Below are 26,811 nucleotides of genomic sequence, written 5' to 3'. Positions count from 1 at the left end.
GGTTAGGTGCTGGGATACAGAGATGAACACAACAGATAGGATCCCAACCTTCATGACCCTGTACAATCGAATGAGCATGATAGGCATTAAGTAAAAAACTCACAGCATGGTAACTGTTATATATACAAAAGACTGTCCTGAGGCAAGAACAGCATATGGCAAGGGAATCTCAACCTTGTCTAGGTCGAATTGAATTTAGAAGTAACCTTATCAGTGGAATGATTACATGAGAGTGCATTTTAAAATGTCATTTATATTTAATGACCCCTGGCTGTTATATTTAGTTTGGATTCTATTGCTTTTCTTTTCTTGGAACAACAGGAATCTAGTTAATACAACTTTAGAGCATTTTTGGTATACAGACTTTTAGTTACCCCAGTACATGTTATCTGTATTTCGTTGTGGAATGTCTTTTGGTTCTTTAATATCTTGTGTAATACACTATCCTTGAATGAATTATATTTAGCCAAATCATGAAAAGCTAGTAAACTGTCTAGCTTTTCTGCCCTGTTCCCTTATCTACTTCCAAATACTTATAATCTTTTATTAAACTTTGTATGAAAAGGTTGTGACTTCGTATCCTATCTGACTTTAGGGCAACAGCCAGGATGAGAAGGATGTAGACATCATGGTCTAAAGAAATGGTTGAAGAATCTGAATAAGTTTAGCATAGGAAAGACAAAAGGGAGACATGATTTAAAATTTTTTCCAATCTATTTGTTGGGCTTTGGTTAGAGCCCTGTGTACAGATGAGTAAAATGATTTTTTAAAGAAGAACTTTATTGAGATATAACTAACTTACCATAAAATTCACCCTTTAAAATTTATAATTCAGTAGTTTTTACTATATTTGCAAAATTGTGCAACTGTAATTAGGGCCCAGGGGTGCAGGAGCACATGGCTTTGGAGGTCCCAAACAGACCAGGTTGAGCCCTTTGCTGCTGGCAAAATCCAAAGGCGGAAAGACAGATGGTGGTGAAACAAGACAGGAATTTATATCAGTGAGGACCATGCTGGGAAAATAGCAGACTAATATCCCAAAGGCTGTCTCCAATGTGCTGAAAATACTGGCAGGTTCATATAAGGAAGATGTGGGACAAAGATTGGTGAGTGTGTGCAGGTGGGCGGTAAAGATCAGGTCGGTCACTGTCTTGGAGTCAGTCATGTGGGGGCTTGCCGAAGTCAGGGCAGTCAGTGCTCAAGGGGGTAGTTTTGGTTCCCATCACGGGATGCTTTGCCTGTTGGGTCTTTTGCCTGAGTGAAAAGATAAGCTGGAAAGAACTTCAGTTAGAAAGTATAGTCTGAAGTCAAAATAGAGGCAGTTTAAAGCACAGCTGGGTCCTCTTTCACAACCATTACCACTATCTAATTTTATATTTTTTATCGTTTCATTACTTATCCATTAGTAGGCACCACCCATTCCTCTTCTCCCCAGCCCCTGGCAACCACTACTGGATTAGAAACAGTGGGAGTGGGGCCCGGCAATCTGTGTCATGACAAACCTATCAGGTGAGAATGATGCTGAGGACTACTGCCCTGGAGAAAGACTCTTCCCTGGTTGATGGCGACATCTGGCTTCCAGCCATTCTGTGGGAAGTGTGAGAGGGCTGACAGTTCCGTATGTAAACTCAATCAGTGAATCTCCATTTCCCCCATCTCCAGCCTCACCAAGGTTCTGTGTGCAGTTCACCTCCTGTCTTCTGCAGCATACTTAACTCTCTATTCTAGGTAATGGTTTCCAGACTTTGACATGTTGGTCATCACTCAACAACTGTTTTCTTCAACCAAAGATTGGTTGAAGTCTCTTGTCCCCTGAAGACCCTCTTCCCCTTTCTTCCTTTTAACTTATTATTATTTTAAGATTGTCTCAGGAAGGAGTGAATGTAAATATCTGTGGGTTTTTGTTTTTTTTTTAAGATCTAATTGTCTTTATGAAATGATTCATGAATCGGGCATTACCCCATCTAGCAAGTAGAAGGGGGACTCCTATAAATATCTGTGCTCAATTTACTATTTGAACTTCATTTTTATTAGCTTGAGTGGTAATGATTTACTTTCATTTCTCGTTAGGCTCTGCATTATTTGTGTGATGAGTTAGTGCCTTTGTCTAACGCATTATTAACTCTGCAGTATCAGCATACCACCTTGCAAGTCTAAACATGGGCTTCTCTACCTATTTCTAGTATTGCATTCCTTTGTGAAGGCTGTTACTAATTTTCCTTTTCTCCACTTCAGGTGTATCAGAGAATCAGCCCCATTCTTCTTTTATCTCAGGTCTGGCTGAGCAAAATATCTAAAGGATTGAATGCCTTTGAAATAAGCACGTTTGCTGTGAGTTAAAAAAAATTACCAGTCAGTCCTTTGAGGAATGATACAAACAGAACTCATTTTGCATAAAATGCAATGCCTGTTAGCATTGTCTAACAGGTTACTATAGTGAGGTATCAATTAATCTGTAGTAATTTAAGCATTATGGATGGTAATTGGAGCTATAAAGAGCAAAACTGATATTATTATTGTCTACAATTACTGTGTAATCTTGTCCAAATTCTGTTTTGCTCTGGTGGGTTTAATTACTTTTTTAGGAGAAGGGGGGAGAAAAATCTGTTTATTACATGTTTGTAGAATTTAGGTTGGGTTGGGAACAGAGAAAATTTGTGTCGTTTGTCTTTTTTTCCCCCCTAGCTTGTTTTCTTCTACCTAAAAATAACTCTGGGTACTCATTTATTCGGTAATAATTTTAGTGTTTACCCAGATGGTATGTAACTGTGTTGGACACCAAGGAGAATGTTAAAAATATGGGACAGACATGTCAATTGACATATAGAGGTTGCCAGTGCTATTACAGAGTGAAGTCGCTACTGAGATAATGTTATCCCTACCAGAAAGTGCTGAATTTGTCCAAGCAAATTGTCATATAGTCAAACTTAAATTAGAATTCTCCTTAAAAAAAAAAAAAAACGAAAAACAAAAAAACCACTTTTTTCTTTTTTTAAATGTTTATTTATTTTTGAGAGAGAGAGACAGGGGAGGGGCAGAGAGAGAAGGAGACACAGAAGTAGGCTCCAGGCTCTGAGCTGTTAGCACAGAGCCTGATGTGGGGCTCGAACCCACGAACCATGAGATCATGGCCTGAACTGAAGTCAGATGGCTTAACCAACTGAGCCACCCACGTGCCCCAAATTAGCATTCTCCTTTTATACATACTAGTTTTGTAAGTTTATCTGAGCCTCCACTTCCTAACTATAAGGATGAATAGTAATGGCCACCTTGCAGAGCTATTGTGAGAATTAGATACTGTGTGCAGCCCAGTGTTTATCACAGTTTGACGCTGAAATGGTAAGTGCTGTGATGATGGTCGTTATGACATCTGGGACCTGTAGAACCCAGGGTGATTATAAAGAAAGAAGCCAAGGTGTTGTAACCAGGAAAAATAGCAGGCAGCCAGTTTCATAAGAGTAACAGCGCTGGCGTTTATGCAAAGCAGAAGACTGAGACAAATAGTGAGTCTGCCAGAATTCAAAACTCACAAGACAAGACAGGTCAGAAGGTTAAACTATACCAGTACCTTGGAATGAAGGAAGGGATTAGGACACAAAAATAAGATACCTTTCAGAATTTGAAGACCAAATCAGAAATAAACTCTGAGAGCAGATCAGGTCATAATCTACCCTAAGAGCTGTGGTCAGCTATGTTGACAATGAGACATCACTGAGTTCTGGATTCTCTTGTTCTTTGAAGTAGATGATTGCTATGCCCCTTCTATGGTTCCAGGAGCCTGACACTTCACCTTTTATAGTGTAGTGACTAGAACTTAAGTAACAGGCCAATTGAGTAATTAAGCCAATGCATGAATAAGCGCTTTTTGTTATTGTTGTTTCTCAATCAACTTTATTGAATATACTTTATATATGAGAAAACCACCCATTGTAAATGTACAGTTCAATAAATTTTGACAAATTAATAAAGCCTTATAACCTCTACTGTAATAAAAATAAATATTTCTATCACCAAAATAAAAGTCCCCTGTTTCCCTTTGCAGGCAGTCTCCCTCTCTGGCCCCAGGCCCTAAGCAACCATTGATCAACTTTCTGTTGTCACAGACTAGAATTTTCCTTTTCTATAGGACTCCTGGGTGGCTCAGTTGGTTAAGCATCCCACTGCGGCTCAGGTCATGATCTCCCGGCTTGTGAGTTTGAGCCCTGCATCGAGCTCTGTGCTAACAGCTCGAATCCTCGAACCTGCTTCAGATCCTTTGTCTCCCTCACTCTTTGCCCCTCTCCCACTCATGTACTGTCTCTGTCTCTCAAAAATAAATAAACATTGAAAAAAAATTTATTGAATTTTTTTCTCGAATTTCATATAAATAGTATTTATATAATTTGTTTAGATTTATATAAATAGTATTATACAGTATTTACTTTTTTGTATTTGACTTCTTTCACTCAACATAATGCTTTTGAGATTCATCCAGTAGTTTGTTCCTTTTTATTGCTAAATGTTATTCCGTTGCATGAATATACAATTTGTTAATTCACTTACCTTTTTTTTTTTTTTTTTTTTTTAATTTTTTTTTTCAACGTTTTTTATTTATTTTTGGGACAGAGAGAGACAGAGCATGAACAGGGGAGGGGCAGAGAGAGAGGGAGACACAGAATCGGAAACAGGCTCCAGGCTCCGAGCCATCAGCCCAGAGCCTGACGCGGGGCTCGAACTCACGGACCGCGAGATCGTGACCTGGCTGGAGTCGGATGCTTAACCGACTGCGCCACCCAGGCGCCCCAATTCACTTACCTTTTGATGGACATTAGTTTCCAGTTTGGGGATATTATAATGAAACTGTATAAAAATTTATGCACAAGTCTATGTGTGCACATGTTTTCATTTCCTCTGGGTAAATACCTAGGAATTGCTGGATTGTATGGTAAATGTGTGATTAATTTTATAAGAAACTGCCCAACAGTTTTGCGAAGTACTTGTATTATTTTATATGCCCACCAACAAAAGATGAGAGTTCTATTTGATCCACGTGTTTGACAAAAATTGTTGTCAGTATTTTTTTAGTCCTTCTAAGTATATGTCTCATTACAGTTTTAATTTGCATTTCTGTGATGACTAATATTGTTGAAATTTTTTTTTCTCATGTGCTTATTGGCCATTTATGTATCTTCTTTTGTTAACTGTGTTTTCAGTTCCTTTCCACATTTTTGTTAGGTTCTTTGTCTTTTTATTATTTAGTTATAAGAGTTATTCATATGCTTTAGATACTAGTCCTTTATCATATGTATGTATTGTACATACTTTCTCCCAGTGTGTCTTGCTATTTCCATCTGTTTACAGTACCTTTTGAAGACTAAAGTTTTTTTTTTTATTTTGTTGCTACATACTCACTTTTTTTTTCTTATTTGATTCATGATTTTTATATCTTACTCAAAAGGTTACAGGGATTTTCTTCTATTTTTTTCCTTAGGAATTTTGTCATTGTAGCTTGTACATTTAGGTCTGTGATTTCCCCTCCTAGTCTATATAAGCCTTGAGGGCAAAGGCCATGCCTGATTCATTTCTTTTTTATAGTGGTTAGTACCCTAATGTTTGTTTAATGAAGAAATAAATGAATATGACTTCATAGTAGATAATAATTGTTGTAAGATAGTTAGGTCCTAGGCTGCTATATCTGTTTCTTCTTGGTTGGTTGCTATGACCTGTAGGCTTGAATTACTTCTGTACTTTTGACTTTTTTCACCAATCTTTCTACTTAAAAAATTTTTTTTTCCATCAAAAAATACATTAACACACCTGGAATAATATATTGGATCTGTTTAGATATTTTAATGTAACATTATTTCATTTAACAGAATTTCGTTTTACCGTCCCATATTGTTGGTATGAATTTCTTTTTGTATGAATTTAGAAACTTTGGTGTTATTAAAAATTATTTTAAATCACCTATAAACTATGTACATGAATTGCAGAAACCACTTGTATGTATTTTGCTTTAGTAAGACAGATTTGCTTCCTTTTTTATAAAATAAAAGGAAATTTCATTTTTGCTTCTCGAAAAGAAATTGGTAATAAGACACTCAGCCAGCCATGGTTTTTTGCTTCTCTCTCACCAGTAGAAATTGGTAACAAATAAGCTCACTCACATTTGTTAGTTGATAATTGTACTTATTTCTCTTGATGTCAGTTCCCACTTTATCTCCTATTGTATACCCCTGCACTGAAAAAGTAAAACCCATGTTTTGCCACTTGAAACAGGTGCATAGGACAGATAAATATACATGTGTCACATAAATCTCTACAATTTGGAGAATATGCAAAACCTGAGCCAGCCATATTTCACATTTAAGAGGCAAATTTAGTGTGTGGATCATGATGGAGGTTGGAAGATAAAGATAAAAACCTAAATGTTTTTGTTTCTGTAACATCTTTTAGTGACTTTTACTTAGTTTCTTCAACTGGGTAATTATTCTGTGCTTTCCTCCTGATTCTACTTCACAGCAGTATAGTGCAAGGTTCAGTGAGAACATTTGAAGTCTGGGAAGACCGTGCTTTGGGGACTACTGTATAAAGAATTATCTCAAAATTTACAAGCATGCCCATTGTAGCCAAAATATGTGTTTGATATAATACTGGTATTTCATATATAGCTATTGAGCATTGAGTATGACAGGAGAATTTGAAGATACCTGCTCAAATTGTTCAATCCAAAGTCTCCCTACCTTTTGTGTAGATTATACCATAATCCATATAATTAAAAGTATTTGTTTTTAGTATTATTCAGCACTCATTGTTTCTTTTTGGCATTTAGTGACGTATTTATAAGTGAAAGCAAATCAAAAGATGGAAGAACTATTCATTGTATCATGTATCTGTTTTGAGTGTTCCTTCTCAGGAAACCACTTTCATTGGAGAATAGTAGGTTCATCCTCATCTTTTGAAGATGATAAATGCAATGGCTTGTAGTTGGCCATGGGGTGATTTAATAGCCTGTCAAAGCCTGCTTCTCAGAGTTAGGTATGCACATAGATGGAAAGTTAAATAAAAGCTAGAAATATGGATTACTGAATAATTCTTAGGTTGTGTATCAGTGCCTTTCAGAAAGGCAGCCATTTTATCAGAAGAGGGAAACTATGGCTCCAAACACAAAGCAGGGCATTATTTTTATAAAGCAACAGATATGAGACAGGGGAGGAGAGCCACAGGGACCTGACATGACAGGTCAATAGCTGTGGGTAAAGTAAAACATGTCTGAGTAGGCCCCAGCAACTCTGGCCTCCTTTGATCCCTGCCCTCATGTCCCATTGCCTGAGCACATGTTTTTCTCAGTTGTTTATCTTCTGTATTCATTGAGAATTCAGCAGTCTACTTTGGTGCTAGACAGTAGGACTCACTGCAGCAATGGGAGTGTTCTGTATCTTCACTGTCCAATACAGTAGCCACTAGCTGCTGTATGTGGCTTGTTGAGCACTTGAAATGTGGCCAGTTTGAGAGACGGAATTTTTATTAATTTTACTTAATTTTAAGTAGTGTAAATGTTAAATAGCCATATATGGCTAGTAGTCACCATATTGAACAGTGCAAATTTAACTGACCTCTGGCCAAAGCATAAAGCATTGAAGTCACTCGTGTTACGTGCTGTGAGGTGCTAAGGTTTCTGTTGCCCTTAGCACAGTAATGCTGGACAAATACAGGTACTCAGAGTGTGTTAATGTTTGTTGAGTTAAATTGAATGGACAGAGAGAGAAGAAAGGTAGGAAGTATGAAGAACTGAGTGGCATCGTGGTCAGGTGTTTGGGGCTCTGATGCCAATGCCTGCCCTTTAGTTTTAGTATAATTTTGTCATTTTTACTTTTTATTGTGTTCCATTAGTTTGTCCATCCTGTGTCTTTTTTGGTGCCTAAATATTGCATGGACACAAAATTACTTTTTAAATAGATGTGTAAGTAAAGCATAAAGAATAATGATATATTCAACACTCTGGTCCTCCCAAAATGTTTCTGTAGTCTTTCCCCTTCCCTCCCCATGAGAACTAGCCACTAGCCTCAATTTTGTGTTTATCATTTTTTGTTCATAGTGTCATCACATATGTTCATAAACAACTCATTTTTTAGTTTCACAAGCTTTTGAATTTTGTATAAATGGAATCATCTGTGTGTATTCTTCTATGACTTCCTTTATTCACTTAATATATTCCTAATAGCCTCCACATTGTTACCTTATATTCATGTTGCATAATCTATTCATTTTCGCTACTGTGGGATATTCCTTTGTATGAATATGCCACAAATCATCTAGTTTATTGCTGATGGGTATTTTTTCCTAGTGTTTTCCTAGTGCATTGTTGTGCAGCTCTGAAATCCCTGTATATGTCACTTGGTACACACGTAAAAGACTTACTGCAGGGCCTAAATGGGTATTTCTCTATTCTGTGTCTTCCTTTTCTCCTCTCACCCATCCTTTCCCTCCCCCTCCTCTTCCTCCTCTTCTAGAATACAGGGAAAATGAATGCAGAGAAATAGAGATTTTTCTGCATTATTTCTGCAGGCCAAGTGTTCCTCTAAAAGCATCTTGCCTGTTTCTAGTCTGTCATGGTCTCTTTATGCTTTTGTGTTCATAGAACAAGCTCTGATTTGGAGTTGGTCAAGAATATTAAAAATGTCTTATTTCATTCTTAGTCTATAGCTCTTATGCAAATGGTACCTCTGTACCAATTATTTGTCCCTTTTATGTTGCATTATAATTGGTAATTAGAAGGTCTACATCAGCGGTTCTCAACTCTAGCTGTCCATTAGAATGTCTGGAGGGAAAGAAAGAATGTCTGGCAAGCCTTTTAAAAAATATAGGTGCATCATATTTCAACTCAAGCCCCCAGAAAAACAGATTTAATCGGTCTGCAGGTGGGACTGGGTCTCTTGATTGTTTTTGAAGAACCATAACTTACTCTACACAGTCAAGATTGAGAACCCCCCCCCCCCACCAGATCGGTTGTCCTCAAAGTGTTGTCCTTGGACCAGCAGCATCACTTGGGAGCTTGTAAAAATATGACCTCTCAGGCCTACCCTAAGACCTACTGAAGCAGAAACCTTGAGTGTGGGGTCCAGCAAGCTGAATTTTAACAAGCCCCAGGGAGTCTAATGCTGCTAAAGGTGTAGAACCACTGCAATACATCATTTAAGCATTTACAACAAAACTTCCTTTTACTCAATCAGTAAACTGACTGAATCCTTTTAGAATCCACAGTGTTCCACAACAGCTTTAGACCAGAGAGTAGCTAAAGGAGGTAGGGGGGAAAGACACATGCCAAAAAGAAGTCATTTTTGGTAAATCTCTGAGCCTGAGCAAAAGGGATCTTAAAAGCTATAAACTTTATTGGATGTGTTACCATTAGGTTGTAACCTAAAATGAAATGAAAAAGTATCCTGATTGACCATCAGTGCTTACTAAGAAAGGGCTGTAGGTAGAGGAAAACGTAAGATGGGAAAGAGCAGCCGTAAGTGGTCGGAAGTGGCAGTCTCAGAGATTGCAAGCAGCTGAAAGAGGAGTCAGAAATAGCCACCAAGAACAGGATGACCATGTTGTATAGTGCTTTTTGGGTAGCAAGGATAAAATAAAATGTGTGAAGTACCTCATGGACAATTAGTTCCAATAAACTTAAAAGAACTTTTTATTGTGATAAAATATACATAACAAGAAGTTTACTATCCATGCCATTGTGCAACCAACACCGCTGTCTAGTTCCAGAACATTTTCATCACTGGGAAATCCCATACCCACGAAGCATTCACTCTCTATTCTCCCTTCTCCCTGGTCCTTGGCGCTCACTCTTCTGCTTTCTGTCCTAAATATTTGCCTGTTCTGGATATTTCACAGAAATGAAAGCTTACAATATGGGGCTTTTCATGTCTGCCTTCTTTAGTTTCAGCATAATGCCAAGGTTTATCCATATTGTGGGGTATATTAGTACTTCATTCCTCTTTCTGGCTGAATAATACTCCATTGTATGGATATGTGACCTTTTGTTTTTCCATTAGTCTGTTAACATACATTTGGGGTTTTTCCAAGTTTTGCCTATCATGAATAATGCTGCTATGAACATTCATGTACAAGGTTTTGTTTCAACATCTATTTTCATTTCTTTGAGGTATATACTCAGAAGTAGAATTGCTGGGTCGTATGATAATTCTATGTTTAACTTTTTGAGGGATCACCAGACTTCTCCATAGCAGCTGCACAATTTTACATTCCTACAAGCTGTGTATGAGGAGTTTGTCTACATCCTCACCAAAACATGTTATCGTTCATTTAAGAATTTTAGTCAAGAGGCTTTCTAAAAAAGGATATCAATTAGGGAATCTAAACATATTTTAGAGTAGTGGTTCTTAATCATGGGTTCACATAATAATTACTTTTGGAACTTTTAAAACATACTCATTGCCACCATCCTTCTGAGTGAAGGTCTCCAGAGATAAAGCCCAGAATTAATACTCCTCATTGAGAACCATTTCCTGAAATGGTGATTCTCAAGAATTTGGTGTGGAGATTCCCTGAGGCCTCCTGAGATCCTTTCAGGAGAGGCCTTTGAGATTAAAATTATTTTCATAGTAATACTAAGACAGTATTTGCCTTTTTCATTCTCATTCTCTCATGAGTGTACATTGAAGTTTTCCAAAGTCTTCGTGACATGCGATAGCACAACAGATTGAATGCATAAGCAGATATGAGAATCCAGCTGTCTTCTATTAAGCCAGACATGAAAGAGATTTATAAAAATGTAAAACAGTACCACTCCTCTTATGAATTTTTATTAAAAAATGTTCTTTATGACTTATATGGGTTTATCATTGTTTTAAAATCAACACAGTTTTTTAAATTTCTCAGTTTTGATGGTAAATACTAGTGGACATAACCTGCATAAACAAAATTCCTTTGAGATCTTCAGTAATTGAAAGTATAAAGAGGTCTTGAGACCAACCAAATGAGAACTTAGACCTTTGGAAAGAAAGGAAACAAACAAAAAAAGTAGTTATTACCCATTTGTTGGACACTTACCATTTAGTTAATATGAGGTTAAGCTTTTCACATATTTTGTTTCATTTTATCTTTATAATAACTTCATGACATATGTATTAACTACATACATACATATGTATACTACATAACCCCATTTTCACATGGAAAATTTATTCTCAAAAGAAGTTAACTTGGCTAGTTCATAAGTGGAGGAGCCAGGATTTCAGTTTAAGTTTTTAGAGTACATGTTCTTAATCATTACCATAACCTTAAAAAAGCAAGGGTCATTTGTACAGGATGTAAGCCCAGGAAATTGTTGATAGTTCAATGCCATAATGACTCATCTACCTCTAGCATCAGGCCTCAGAAAGATAACCTTAGAAATCTTTATAGACTTCAATAATATGTAAATACCATGTGGTGCACGTACCACATTTTGTTCTCTTTAGTGGTCCTCATTATAAGGGCTGTTAAATACGAGAAGTATAAGAAGGATAATCTAGGTATGAATAGATGCAGTTGACAATGTTTAGCTTTAGCTTTTTTGGAAAAGTGATTTTAGTGTCTTATTGAAACAGGATAAATATTCATTTAGGACTGTCCGCAAATTATGGCCTTTTACAAAAATCTTATTTTCTAAGACCTCCTATCCAATCAGCCAGTCCTCTGAAGAGCCCATCATTGCAGGAATGATGAAGTGGAATAATTATTCTAAATTGTTGGTATCCACTGTCACAAAAGCAAAAGAATCAGCTGTTGCTCTGTTTACATAGAATAAGACTTAGGGTGATTTTTTCATGTGATAATATTTCAGTTCATCAAGAAATAAAATCTTTGCTAAATAGAGAAGTTCACCAGATCTAGTCCTTGTCAAAAATTTACTTGTTGACTATAGAGTAAAAACTAGTATATGGGCAGTCACTTTTCAAAAAACTGATTTTGTTAATCTCCTAGTGCCTTCTGTGAAAAACTATTTTAGAAAATAGCAGAATTTTTTGCTTAGTAATTTATATTCTGTTTACCATCTTCCTCATATTACTCCTCTATCCTCACCCCTAACCTAATGCTGTTTCAAATATTCAGTTTGGAGATCAGCAAATTTTATGGAAAACAAGTTATTTGCTTATTTGACAAACTGTAATTGTCTGGTGTTGTTGGGCACTGGGTTAAGACTGAGGGTAATATGATGAACCAAAAAATAGATAAGGTAATGAAATCTACAGACAAATGAAGGAGATGGACAGACATTAAACAAATGATCACATCTATGTGTTTCTTTTTTTTTTTTTTTAAATTTTAAAAGGTGCTGTGAACAGGAGTACATGGTATTACTAAACAGAGCCTAATGAGAGGATTGACTTAAGAAGGCTAGAAGAAGATTGAAGACAAAATGAGGGTAGGGGAAGGTGTGAGTTGCATTTGTGACAAGTCAGCAGATCAGTCGAATAGCTGATATGCTTCTGGAGCTTAGAGAAGAAATGTGGGCAGGAGATATAAATGTGTGAATTGTATGCCGATAGGTGATTGATTGAAATTTGTTGGCTGAGGTGAGCTCATTTAGGGAGAATGCATACCGTGAGAACCGAGGAGCCTCTAGTGACTAAGTATTGAGGAACTCTAGTGTTTAATAAACAGCTAGAGTAGAAGAGACAGAGATGGACATCAAATAAATAGGAAAACTAGGAGAATACAGTGTTAAATGTTTCAAGAGGAGAGAATCTTCCAAGGAGAATCAAATATCCAGACTTTCCTATTACCATGCTTGTTCCTACCTTAGACCTGTGTGCTTGATGTTCCCTTTTCTGGAATGTCCTTCCCCCGGAGCAAGATGTTATCTCCTTGGAGAAGAGTAGCCAACCCTCCAGGATTGTAGTCAGATTCTCTTGATCTTTGAAGCTCATTATACAGTTAAGATTAAATTTTGTTTGGGCCTCAAACTCAGTACTAAATCAAATATTTAGGAAACATTAAAGACAATTTTTTAAGAAATGTTTAACAGTGATGGTAGAGAATAATTTTTAGATTTGAGGATGCATCCTCCCTAAGGCATCTTGACATGAATTGTTGAAATGGTGAGAGCTCCGTATTACACCCTTCCACCTAGTGTATCATTGGATGGTCAGAGTGAGAGGGGAACGCTGAAAGGTAGGGGTCCGCTCTGTGGAAATAATGAATGGCAAATGTGTCATAGTAGTGATAAGCCAGTGGATTCAAAGCAGTAGTAAAACAGATGATTTCCTTCTGAAAGATGGAAATACCATTTGACAAAGACTGTTTTAAAAGCTAGGTGAAAGCTGTGAGTTCATTTTAGTTCAATGGAATTTTTTTGAGCTGACCACAGACAAGTGATAGGAGGTTGGGAGTGGGGTCCTTAGGGAAAGTTGCTGATCCATCTTCTGCTGAATAAGTTCTTCCCCAGCTAAGGAACAGTAATTCCTCTATTCTTTCAAAATATGAAGATTAGCTCTTAAATTTTAGGGCCCAAAAGAATAAATGGCCAAGCACTCAGTGACCATTTTATAGTAATCCACTTACCAATTTATGGCTGTAGTACAACCTTTTTTTGGTAACTTTATTTTTTATTTTTAAAAAGCTGTTTTTGTAGTTAAGCTGGTTGATGTGTATTGAATGTACTTTTGTTATCTTAAACATCAAGTCCAAGCTCGTGGACTTTCCTTATATAGTTTGCCTCTCTCCATAATTTGGCACAAGAATGCTTTTTAGTGCTGAGTGTTTTCTTTCTCTGCTGGTCTCTTCTCACAGCAGTACTGGCCTTTCACCTGGTTTTGTGTCTTATTTTAGAAATGGCCTTGTTGTCAGATCTTATTTTAAATGTTGGTTAGCCCAAGCCTTGCTGCAAATGTCTTTCATGTCTGTGGAAGACAAAAAAGAAGAAGAAGTCAGCATAAATTAAAATACGAATGATTTCACGTGGACCTAGAAACAAAATTGTTGTAAAAGACACTAGAGATTAATGCCAAGCTGCTCCTATCTCCCACTCATGTAAGAATTTGAGACCAGAAAGGCTAAATGACTTGCTAAAGGTTAGGAAATATTGATGAAAATTTATCATTCTTCTTACATGAAGGCAACATATCCTAGTAAGCTATAACTTTAACACATAAAACAAATAAACTATTCGTAAGGTAGATAAATATATCAATATAATAAATACAATACAATAAATATATCAAACTACTCACCCTGATTATCTCTGAGAAGAGTATGGGGGGAGGTGCATTATAAAGTTTTCTTTGTAATTCTCTGAGTCTGTCAGTGTTCAGTTATGAGCATCATTATTTTCATATCGTGATAAAGGCCGTGACCACTAGGATCAGATCTGGATTTGAATCTGGCCTGTACCACTTAAGAGGCTGCGACTCCGTGACTTAAGGGAAAGCTTCTTAACCTCTCTGAAGTTCCATTTCTTAGCTTGAAAAAGAGAAGTAACAATACATACTTTATTGAGTTAACTATAAAGGAATTAACTGTAAGGTTCTTACAGCTAGTGTGTGGCCCGCAAGGAGTACTTGTAACAGCAGCTGCTATCGCTGGTACTACTGCTGCTGTCCCTACTTTTGTAAGCAAACACTGGGCACTGGCAGAAGATGTTCATTATGGAATGATTAAATGTTCATCTGCTTAAAGACTAGATGCTGAATGAGGCAGTTTTGTAACATAGCTTCCAGATCATTTTAAATTTCTGTTAATTCAGAGGAAGCACATGGCCATCAGTTTTTACTTACCCTATTAGAATAATACTTAACTCTTGGGTACCTCAATCAGAGCCTGATCCATATTATAATTAAAATAAGAATCCCTGGCATTCTTCATTATTTTATACTAGAGCGGCTTACCCTACATTGCTAGGGAAAATTATTAACCGTCGTTAAACTAAAAATCCCTATTGCTACTCATCTTTGGGCACCCTACGTAGAATTGCCATGTGAGAAGCAGATGTCCTTTTGACTGGAACTTGTAGTTCTTCTTATAAACTATTATCTCTGTAACTAGTATCTTAATACAGATTATATGTGTCTTTTGAAAAACAGTCTCATTGGCTTTCCTTGTATTTCAGGAAGATCACTGATGAAGTCTCAGAAAGAAATGTCATTTCGTTTATGTAGATATACTACTGACAACCTACCTAGAGATTGTGTAGTCACAGATTGGAAACCCAGGGCCTTATAATTTTTTAGGTTATTATTTGGAACAGGCCTAGATTGTTTGACACCTTTTAGGTACTGAGTAACAGCCACAGTAAAATATATCTGAGTATTTTTCTGTACATTATTTGTAATGTTACTGTTTGTGAGCATGCTGTACTTTTCCACTTTACAACTGAGGAAGCCTGTCATCATCATTAGTACTCATTCATTCAGCATGAGCACCTGTTTTATCTTAGGCACTGGAGATGTAAATATGAATAAAACATGATTCCTGCTCTGGAAAATTTCGTAGTTTATTGGGAGAGAAAGACATATATAATTGCATTTCCAAGTGATATATTCTGTATAATACATAAACAAAATGTCATAGTCCTATAAAGGAGGGAACAGTAAATTTGGGGATGTATGGTAAGGTTACAAAGAGAAAGTGGCATTTGAGTCAAGTCTTGAAGGATAGTTGGGAATTTGCTCTTTGGAGAGAGAGGAGCCAGTAATGGTCATTAGAGGCAGGGAACAGCCTAGCAAAGGCCTAAAGACTTGCCTGAGCATGCTGTGTGAGGGGAGTATCTTCAGCATAACTAGAGAAAAGGCTTTGAGAAAGAAAGTGAGTAAAAGTTAGGAGTTTGAATTGTATCATTTAAACAGGGAATCATTGGGGCGCCTGGGTGGCGCAGTCGGTTAAGCGTCCGACTTCGGCCAGGTCACGATCTTGCGGTCCGTGAGTCCGTGAGTTCGAGCCCCGCGTCGGGCTCTGGGCTGATGGCTCGGAGCCTGGAGCCTGTTTCCGATTCTGTGTCTCCCTCTCTCTCTGCCCCTCCCCTGCTCATGCTGTGTCTCTCTCTGTCCCAAAAATAAATAAAAAACGTTGAAAAAAAAAAAAATTTAAACAGGGAATCATTGAAGATTTTTAAATTATGGCTGGTATAATCACACATGAGTTTGAGAAGTCATAGTAGCTTGGGGCTGGAGGAAGAAAGACAAGTGGCAGTCACCAGTTAAAAAGTTGTAGTTCGGGGCGCCTGGGTGGCTCAGTCGGTTAGGCATCCAACTCTTGGTTTCGGCTCAGGTCATGATGTCACAGTTGGTGATTTAGAGCCCGGAGTCAGGGTCTGTGCTGACAGCGCACATCCTGCTTGGGATTCTCTCTCTCCTGCTCTCTCTGCCCCTCCCCTGCTTGCACTCTCTCTAAATAAATTAATTTTAAAAAGTTGTAGTTCTCCAGGCGATACAAAGATACTAGCAGTATCTTTGAAGATTAAAAAAAAAAAAAAAAAAAAAGTGGGGTGGGGGCACCTGGGCGGCTCAGTCAGTTAAGCATCCAACTCTTGATTTCAGCTCAGGTCATGATTCCGGGGTCATGTGTTTGAGTCCCTGTCAGGCTCTACACTGAGCAGTGGGCATGCTTGGGATTCTCTCTCTCCCCCTCTGCTCCCTCCCCAACATGCACTCTCTCTCTCTCAAATAAAAAATAAAATAAAATAAAATAAAATAATAAAATAAAATAATAAAATAAAATAAAATAAAATAAAATAAAATAAAATAAAATAAAATAAAATAATAAAGGGAGGGGCAGGGAGTCTGTGGATTTTCGAGAGTTTTCCTAGGTGTAAACAATATGATATGGGAAATGTGGGCAGTGGGAGAGCTGGTTTGGGTGATGAGGTGGAGTAACTGAGATTAATAGAATTGGGGAAAGTGAAAAAGGAGAGGAAGGATTGTTCTTTGCTTTGTGTTTTGTTTACTCTGGGAGCAGGGCAAGGATTTTCATTTTGCACAAGGTAGGGTCAGTGTTTTCAGGAACATTCTAGTAGGCACGTCTGGATCTGAAGTTCAACAGAGAGGTTACCATAGTAATATTTTTGAGTTCTTATTGTTTATTTTTCCATTAAAAACTAAGGTTCTTGGAGGTTAACTGATTATGGTTTCAGGAAGGTGACTAGAACCAAAACATAAATTCCTAAGCTTCTTACCAACTAGGCCTCAACTAAAATAGCCTTTTGAAAGAAAAAATAAATATCTTGATTTCCATTATAATTGTCTTACTGTTTTATTTCCTAGAGTATCTTAAAAAAAAAAGCCCAATGGGTGTGTGTGTGTGTGTGTGTGTGTGTGTGTGTGTGTCCATAATCTATTTTCTGCACTGTTTTCTGATCTTAATGTTGTTTGACTAATGCCAGTCAAATGATGAATACTCAGGATAATAGCTGAGGAGCCCCAAGTCTCTTGTTTTGTCCTAGCAAACTCTTAAAATTCAAAGATTAGATAGTCCTCAGGAAATACTCAGTATTTCATATATGTTTGATTTAACCCCAGTTGTTGGCCTGATTCCACATGAGGGAGACTTTAAGTGTTAAAGAATGAAAGTGTACTGTCCACTTTTCTGCAGGAATTGAAAAGTAAGATTTTCCCCCACTATTTGAATTGTTGCGCTATGAGCTATTCTCTTGAATACCAGAGAATAAAGTAGACAGTTCTTCAAAATCCGTCCTCACCCCCAAGTTTCAGGGGTCATTCAGCGATCATTGAAACACTTGGGTGGTTGTGAAGGACCTGAAGAGGATTTGAGCAAGACAGATCACCATACATATCAGATACTCTTTTTTCACTTAAAAAAAAAAAAATGAGCATACTTTATCCATGTGAAATTCTAGTTTTAACTGTGACTATATAGAATCTCTGTGAAGCTTGTTGGGCTGTGGTATTTTTCCTTTACTTTGTTCTTGATTGCTGCGAAGTGTAGTTGCCTGCTGTTTAAGGCAGCTGCAGTTGAGTGCGCCCAGAAGTGGTTGATTCTATATTTAGTAAGCCATAGGGTTTGTAAAGCATTTGCAAATTCCTTCGGGATAAAATGGTTTCTATAAATGTAACATTTTTAATGAAACTATTATTATCACCCATTAGAGAAATATAGCAGCTAATATGGGTGGATTTGTGACAAGACAGAGGCACAAAACCTTTTATACTTAAGAGTACACTGAGTGTTTTAAATACTTAAAATTAATAATGTGAATCCTGTTTTTATACTTTTAATCTTGAATTGCAGAGCTTTTACTCAAGTGTTTACCTTTGGTCCAACATTCCGAGCAGAGAATTCTCAGAGCCGGAGACACCTGGCAGAGTTTTATATGGTAGAAGCAGAGATTTCTTTTGTTGAGAGTCTTCAAGATCTCATGCAGGTAGGTATGCAAGTTTTAAAACAATTTCTGAATAACAGATATCTGTGAGATTGAAATGCTTCTGTGTACATCTGTGCATTATAGGTGTTCATGGAGTGAAGAAGATGGAGAACTAAATTTGATAAACATTAAGTGCCTTTAAAGTACAAGAGTCAGATAGATTTAAGTTCATATCCCAGCTCTGCCATTACTTTTGTTTTGATGTTATCTAACCTTGATGATCTTTAGCTTTCTCAACTATAAAATGAGAATAATAGTAACTATTTCATAAGGTTATGGGGAGGAGTAAATGAAATGTTTGTATAATGTAAAGCACCTAGTAGTGGGCCTGGCATATGGCAGGCTCAGTAAATACTAGCTCTCGTTATTTGTTAGGCAAATAAATAAAACATCCTTATAGTTAGAGAAATGTCTCCATAGCTATATTGGAAAGCATGTACAGGAGCCAGCAGAGCTCTATTTGGGAAGAAGAGGGACAAGAGGTACGGCCAGAGAGATAGTCAAGAGTCAGATCATGAAAGAAAGACTTTGTAAATGCCATACTAAGTAGTTTGGACTTAAAGGAGAAAGAGTTCTCAGTTGGGAAAAGCCAATGTCTATTATAGTTTAGAAACATCTCTTACGTAACATTTTAATTATTTAGAGGGAGATAAAAATGGGGGTGGGAGCTTTTTTAGGAGGCTGTGGCCGTAATCCAGATAGAGCACATAAGCTCTGAAGTTGGATGGACCAGGAATGTTTAGCTCCACCACTTACTTGCTATGTGACCTTAGACAAAGGAGTTAATTCTCTGAGCCTCAGTTTCCTCATCTGTAAAATGAGAGTAATAGTTCCTACTTTATGCGGTAGTTCAGAGGATTACACAGATAATGTATATAAGGCACATAGAATAATAGGTCATGGCACTTTGTACCCAGAAATGATTGTTGTTATTATGAATTGTCTCTCCAGTACCACTAATATCTTAGTTTGGATTTGTAATTACAGAATGTTTCAACTTTCATCAACTCTCACTTCTATTCATTTTATATCTTTCTGCTCTTACCCAGTAAATGGCCCAATTCTACTTAAAACATAAATACCACGTATATCATCAAATAGAACGGACTTACTATTTTATTATCCAGTCCTGGTTGGATTTCCTAGTAAACAAACTATAGAGCAGATTTGGGGGTTGGGATTATTGGGGAATGCTCTGGAGAGCAATACCCGTAAGGAAAGGAAGAAAGCTGTATTGGGCAGAGGGAAAAGTTGAACTACAATGCATTTACAGAGGCCTTAGCTAATTCTTTGAGGAACTTTGGAGCTGGAATGTTCATAGTTGTCCCGTAGGAAGACAAGGGGGTGGTGGGCCTTTGTTGTTTCCCTGTCCAACAGTTGCCTGACATGGATTAGTCTTGGAAGAGACATACTCTTGCGTAAGATAGCACTCTTGGCCTGGCCAGTTCCTGAAGAGGAGTCCAACCATGAGACATCAGCAGTTAATATTCCAAGTGGAGAAAAAACTCTTGGTCCTGAAGGGGTGTTTTGACCATACCCCACAGTTTCCACTTACCCCTTTAACATCTCCCACTGATTGTTCTCGGATCAGGAATCCCCAGGGGACGTTTTTGGTTGTCTCTCCTAGGAAGTGGATGGAAGAGACGGGTGAGTGGTTGCTACTGGCATCTAGTGGGTAAAGGCTAGGGACGCTGTTCAGCATGCTAAAATGTACAGGTCCCTCCCCCTCAACAAACAATTATCTGGCCAAAAATGGCAATAGTAATGCTGTCAAGTAGCTCTTTTCTAAGTTGTGGGGATTCAGGATCTGAGACTCACGAGGAGGCTTAAAATTCCTTAGGCAGCTTTCAGTCTGAGCATACCACCCTATTCTGTATTACTGTTTGATTTAGACAGTGAGAGTATTGTAAGCAGTGGAACCACACCCTTTACTCCCTGTTTTTGCCTTGACTCTCTCTGTCTCTCCTGCCCAAACATAGATATCAGAGAAAAGTTCCAAAGACAAAAATTAGATTAGAATTTATTAAACATGATAATCTTTGCTCTATAATTGTATATTCTATAACTAAATAATTCTTATTTGGTATTCCACTGAGTGGTACTCAGCACACACTGTTGAATGATTTTTAATTAATTGAAGTGCAAGCTTTTCCTTAAAGACAGAAGAAAGATGTGCGTCCCTGAAAATTAATCTTCTGCTTCTCTTAATTTTATCCCTTTTATAAATTACATTCTGTGGAAATTATTATCTTGATGAAAATATGAAATCAGAGTAACAAAGGATTTTCCCCTCAAGAGGTATAAACAAATAAATATTACTATTTTTGACCCATTGAGTAATATATTTTTTAAAACATCTGAAGGTTATGCTAACCCTTCAGTTAAGTTTCTGTTTTCTTCAAATATATTTATAGAGCATAGTCTGAAAGTCAAGGTTAGAGAAGGCAATGATTTTCTTCTTCAAATGGAAATTTACTGCTCATGTGAAACACACCAGTTTAACAACCCCAGTGGTCACAGTCTTCATCTTACAGATAGGTGTATTGTACCCCTCACTAGTACAGGCTGGGTGTCCAATCAGCCTGTTTTTGTGTGTTCCCCATATGTGCCAGCTTTTGTTAGTGATTGAGGTATATGACCCTTCATAAATAATTCAGTTACTTAGTGATTTCTTTATCTCACTGTTAGATTGAAGGTAATATAGGCTCAAGGGAAAAGATCTTTAGCTTCCTTTTGTTCTTCTTTCATCAGGTTTTTCCTTACTCTTCTACAAAAAAAAAATATATATGTGTGTGTGTGTGTGTGTGTGTGTGTGTGTGTGTGTGTGTATGCGCACACACACACACACTATATAAAAAATAAATGTATCTAGTTGTCCGTTGGTAATTAAGTATGTTCCTGTATCTGGTCATATTAAGTTAATTCAGTAGATGCTTGTGCCCCACCCTGTGGGTGCCATGATAGGGTGTACCAGAAATGCAAGAGAGGAAGGGAAGATACCTGACTTTGAGGCAGCCTGTACTTAATGAATGTCTGTATCTTTCTGAATACAACATTTAGAGGGCCTAATAGCTCCCTGACTTCAGACCAAAAATTTTAGTTTTGATTAGAAATATCTTCCATTCCACTTTTTTTCTTCCAGCAAGAGTTTCTTCTGTGAGATGTCTGTGGATACTCCTAGTAGAATGAATTCTTACATACTGATTTGTGTTGTATCATGATTTGTGTTCTTTTTACTGTATGCTTTAGCAAAGCAAAAGTCTACGTAGACTTATCTCTCTATATATAAAATCTATATAGGTGTATCTCATTGCTCCTCTAATTTTAAAGTCAACTTTCATTTACCAGTGACTGAATGAAGCACTTCTCAAAGTGTCTTACTGTTCACAACAACTAATGTTTGTTGTATGCTTCTCTGAACCAGGTACTAAAGCTAAGTCTTACACATGGATTATCTCATTTAATTATCATAACAATCCTGTGAGCTAGGTACCGTCATTGTCCTGATTCTACAGTGAGTATATCGCAGTTTAGAGAGATGTCAGTTTTGGCTGTTCCTTTAACATCCCGCTTCAATACTAAGTATTGAAACTATGAACAGAAGAGTCATACAGTTTTCTTTCTTTTTTTTTTTTTTTTTACCCACTCTGGGAAGAAGTTGCACTGCCTCCCCAAAGCAATCTGGAAAACTGAACTAACTTGGTATAGTACATTCAGGGATTAAGAAGCCTAATGGATTGATAGCCGCTAAAACCTGGAGATCAGTCCGCACCCTAAACAGGTTTTCATATAAAGTAGCCTACTTGTCAGGCAATTCTATGTCATTTCTCTTAGGTTATGGAGGGGCTCTTCAAGACTGCAACAATGATGGTTCTTTCAAACTGTACTGAAGATGTTGAACTCTGTCACAAATTCATAGCTCCTGGTCAAAAGGTAATTAGTTTTGTGGATAAAGTCCAATCCATCTACTCTTTAAGTATATTAGTTACATATAATAAATATAATTGCATTTAATAATTTTTTTTCTCTTTTCTTACCAAGGACAGATTAGAACATATGCTAAAAAACAACTTTTTAATGTAAGTAATTATACTTTCTCTGAACTTTGTTTACACTTTATCACAGTATATATTGTACTGCATTAAATTTTTATATATATATGTATCTCCTTATCACAAGGAAGGCCCAGGTTTTAAATGTTTTTATAGCTCTTATGTCTGGTTCCTAGGTGATAATGTTTCATGAATAAATAAATGAATAAATCATAGCAAGATAAATGAACAGAGTAATTATTAATTGTATTAATGCAATTCAAACTAATACTGACTTTAGTAATCAAAATTTGTCTCGGGGGGCGCCTGGGTGGCTCAGTCGGTTAAGCGGCCGACTTCAGCTCGGGTCGCGATCTCGCGGTCCGTGAGTTCGAGCCCCGCGTTGGGCCCTGGGTTGATGGCTCAGAGCCTGGAGCCTGCTTCCAGTTCTGTGTCTCCCTCTCTCTCTGCCCCTCCCCCGTTCATGCTCTGTCTCTCTCTGTCTCAAAAATAAAACGTTAAAAAAAAAAAAAATTAAAAAAAAAAAAAATTTGTCTCAATTAAAAAGCTTTTATTTTAATTCCTGTATAATTAACATAGGGTATTATATCAGGTTCAGGTGATACAATGTGATTCAACAATTATATACGTTATTCATTGCTTATCATGATAAGTGTATTTTTAATCCCCATCACCTCCCCACCTCCCCTCTGTAGCCATCCGTTTGTTCTCTATAGTTAAGAGTCTGGGAGGTTTTTTGCTTCGTCTGTTTTTTTCTTTGTTTGTTTTGTTTCTTAAGTCCTACATATAAGTGAAATCATATGGCATTTGTCTTTCTCTGACTGACTTAATTCTCTTAGCATTATACTCTCCAGATTCATCCATGTTGTTGTGAATGGCAAGATTTTGTTCCTTTTTTATGGCTGGGTAATATTCCATCGTGTACATATTGATACCACATCTTCTTTATCCATTCATCTATCAGTGGACACGCTTCCATAATGTGGCTGTTGTAAATAGTGGTGCAATAAACATAAGCACGCGTACATTTTTTTCAAATGAGTGTTTTTTAATTTTTTGGATAAATACCCAGTAGTGGAATTGCTGGATCATATGGTAGTTCTATTTTTAATTTTTTGAGTAACCTCCATACTGTTTTCCACAGTGGCTGCACCAGTTGCATTCCCACCAATAGTGCACGAGGGTTCCTTTTTCTCCACATCTTTGCCAACACTTGTTTCATGTTTTGTTGATTTTAGCCTTTCTGACTGGTGTGAGGTGATACCTCATTGTGGCTTTAATTTACATTTCTCTGATGATAAGTGATGTTGAGCATCTTTTCATGTATCTGTTGGCCATCTGTCTATATCTTCTTTGGAGAAATGTCTGTGTCTTCTGCCCATTTTTTAATTGGACTATTTGTTTTTTGGGTGTTGAGTTATATCAGTTTTTTATATATTATTAATACTAACCCTTTATTGGCTATGTCATTTGCAGATGTCTTCTTCTCTTCAATAGGTTATCCTTTAATTTTGTCTATTGTTTCCTTTGCTGTGCTAAAGCTTTTTATTTTCGTGTAGTCCCCGTAGTTTATTTTGGCCTTTGTTTCCCTTGCCCCAGGAGACATATCTAAAAAAGTGTTGCTGTGGTTGAGGTCAGAGAAATTACTGCCTGTGCTCTCCTCTAGGAGTTTATAGTTTCAGGTCTCACATTTAGGTTCTTAATCTATTTTGAGTTTATTTTTGTGTATGGTGTAAGAATGTGGTCCAGTTTTATTCTTTTGCATGTAGGTGTCCACTTTTCCCACCACCATTTGTTGAAGAGACTGCCTTTTGCCCATTGGATATTCTTGCCTCCTTGCCAAAGATTATTTGACCATGCAATTGTATGTTTATTTCTGGGCTCTTTAGCTGTTCCATTGATCTGTGTGTCTCTTTTTGTGCCAGTACTATACATTTTGATTACTGCAGCTTTGTAGTACCTCTTGAAATCTAGGATTGTGATACCTCCGGTTTTGTTCATCTTTTTCAAGATTGCTTTGGCTATTTGGGGTCTTTTGTGGTTCTATACAAGTTTTAGAATTGTTTGTTCTAGTTATGTAAAAAATACTATTGGTATTTTGATAGGGATTGCATTAAATTGTAGATTACTTTGGATAGTATGGACATTTTAACAGTATTTGTTTTTTCCAATCCATGAGCATGGAATATCTTTCCATTTGTGTCATCTAAAAAACCAACTTATAAAATACATACATGTAATGTCTGCCTATCACTTTTACTGTTTCAGTCTTTTTTTTAATTTACCTTCAATTGCTCTAATCTGATAATATATTCTAAATCTGGTTTTTTGGTGACTTTTTAAAATCTAAAGATCTGTGTTTTAAGTATAACACATACATTTTTTCTTCATTTCCACTATCCTGTACAAGTAGTACTTGATATCAGACTGTTAATTCCACTAACCGTACTAATCAGATAGGTTGTTCCATTTTACAGTTTATTATAAAACAAACACATACTTGATATGGAAAAAGAACAATAAGCAATCTCTTCATAAATAATACAAATCATTGATATAAGTCTTAGTATTCGGTGTATTTAGTGTGTATAGGAGTTAAGTTTGGTACTCAGAAGACTAGAAAATTGTTTCTCAATGTAATTTGGTATCATTCTTCACTTGCTATCATTAGGCTTAGGAAGTTTTTGTTCTAAGAGAATAAAGAATTCAGCCTGTCCTGGAGAATGGTAATAAGAAAAACTTGGCATACTTGACTGAGCTGAGAATTTCAGATATCAGTGTAGACCTTCAGGCTACAAGTTAAAAGTGATGAGTCGTTGAGCCTGAATAAATAGCAAAACAACAGATGTAAGATCAGAAAAAGAGGAAATAGGAGCCCTATGATAGAGAATCGAAAGGCAGTGGAGTACAACTGAAAGCTTTTGAGGTTTTTTTTTTTTCTTTCACTTAAGTGTATATGGAGTATGTTAACTAACTGGAATTTAAATGAAAACTTGAAAAAAGGAAAAAACAGTGTATATTGAATACTCACAATGTGCCAGGCTTGTTCTAAAATCTAAAACAACTGTTTTAAAGCAGCAAACAAAGCAGATAAAATTCCCTTCCTTCATTGAGCTTACATTTCTGGGGAGGAAATAAGAAACAAGAAACAAGATAAATAAGTAAAACATACAGTCTGTGAGAATGAATAATACTGAGGGAGAAGAAACCCAGAGAAGAGAGAGAAGATAAGACAAAAAGAGTGAAGAGGTAGAAGTTTTACTTAGTGTGACAGAAAAGATCTCACTGAGATGATTTTTGAGTAAAGAGTTAAAGAAACTAAGAGAGCTAGCTATATGGGTATGTGGAAAAAGAATATTCTAGGCAGAGGAAATAGCAAGTACAAAGGCCCTGAGGTTGGGCCATACCTGGTTTGTTCAAGTAATAGTGAGGAGTGGATAAGGGAAAAGGATAATAGAAGACAAGGAAAGGTGGTGGGAGGTGGAAAATCATGTATAGCTTTTTAGGCCACTGTGAAGAGTTTGGGTTTTTGCTTGAGTAAGATAAGGAAACCATTGAAAGGTTCTGTGCAGGACTGATAAGATCTGAATTGGATTTAATAGGATCACTCTGCCTACTGGGTGAGAACAGACTTCAGGGTGAGAGCCAGCACAAGAGTGAGAGCAGAAAACCAACCAGAAGATTATTAGAGTCATCTGGATGAGAGTACATGGTGATTTAGAACATCTATTAGATTTACACAGAGAAACAAAACCGACATGATGTGAATATGTAAATATTTATTTTTAAGGAATCATCTCCTACAGTGTGGATCCTTGAGGAGTTCAAAATTTGATGGAGTAGTTCAGCAGGCTAGAGTCTCAGGGAGGAGTTACAGCTGGGAGTCCAAAGGCATTCTGCTGGCAGAATTCCCTGTTTCTTGGGAGAGACCAGTCTTTGTCCTATTAAAGCCTTCAACTAATTGGTTGTGGCCTACACTGTGGAGAGTACTCTGCTTTACTCAGAGTCCACTGATTTAAATGTTAATCTCACCCAAAAACACCTTCACAGAAACATCCTGAATAATGTTTGAGCAAATATCTGAATACCATTGCCCAGCCAAGTTGGCACATAAAATAACCATCACCGGCCAGGATGGTAGCAGTGGAGATAGTTTTTCTATTCTGGATATATTTTAAAGATAGAGCAAACAGGATGTGCTGAGAATATTCGGGAGAGAGAAGATAAGTCAAGAGTGACTTCAAACCTTTTGTCTTATACAGCTATAAAAATGGGAGTTGCCGTTAACTGAGATTTGGAAAGTGGTATTGCCCTTGGGGGAAGTTGGGAGGAGGTATCAGGATCATCATCATCAGGTGTCATGTTAAGGCTGAGATTCTTTTCAGGTAGATGTTGGGTAGG

At 37.0% G+C, this 26,811-nt stretch overlaps 1 protein-coding gene across 6 annotated transcripts in view; it reads left to right on the top strand.

The window, feature by feature from the left end:
- NARS2 (asparaginyl-tRNA synthetase 2, mitochondrial) overlaps window positions 1-26,811 on the top strand; it is a 134,854-nt gene that overhangs the window by 69,675 nt on the left and 38,368 nt on the right. For all 6 annotated transcript variants that reach the window (XM_019449947.2, XM_019449948.2, XM_019449946.2 and 3 more), the window contains 3 exons: window positions 18,226-18,358; window positions 22,193-22,291; window positions 22,400-22,437. In XM_019449947.2, the coding sequence (XP_019305492.1) occupies window positions 18,226-18,358; window positions 22,193-22,291; window positions 22,400-22,437 (270 nt within the window). The remainder of the gene's footprint in view (window positions 1-18,225; window positions 18,359-22,192; window positions 22,292-22,399; window positions 22,438-26,811) is intronic.

Source organism: Panthera pardus, unplaced genomic scaffold (assembly GCF_024362965.1).
Source record: "Panthera pardus isolate Hobbes unplaced genomic scaffold, ASM2436296v1 HiC_scaffold_12, whole genome shotgun sequence".
Classification (NCBI taxonomy): Eukaryota; Metazoa; Chordata; class Mammalia; order Carnivora; family Felidae; genus Panthera; species Panthera pardus.
Note: the sequence above shows the minus strand (reverse complement) of the source record. Positions and strands in the feature narration are given on the sequence as shown.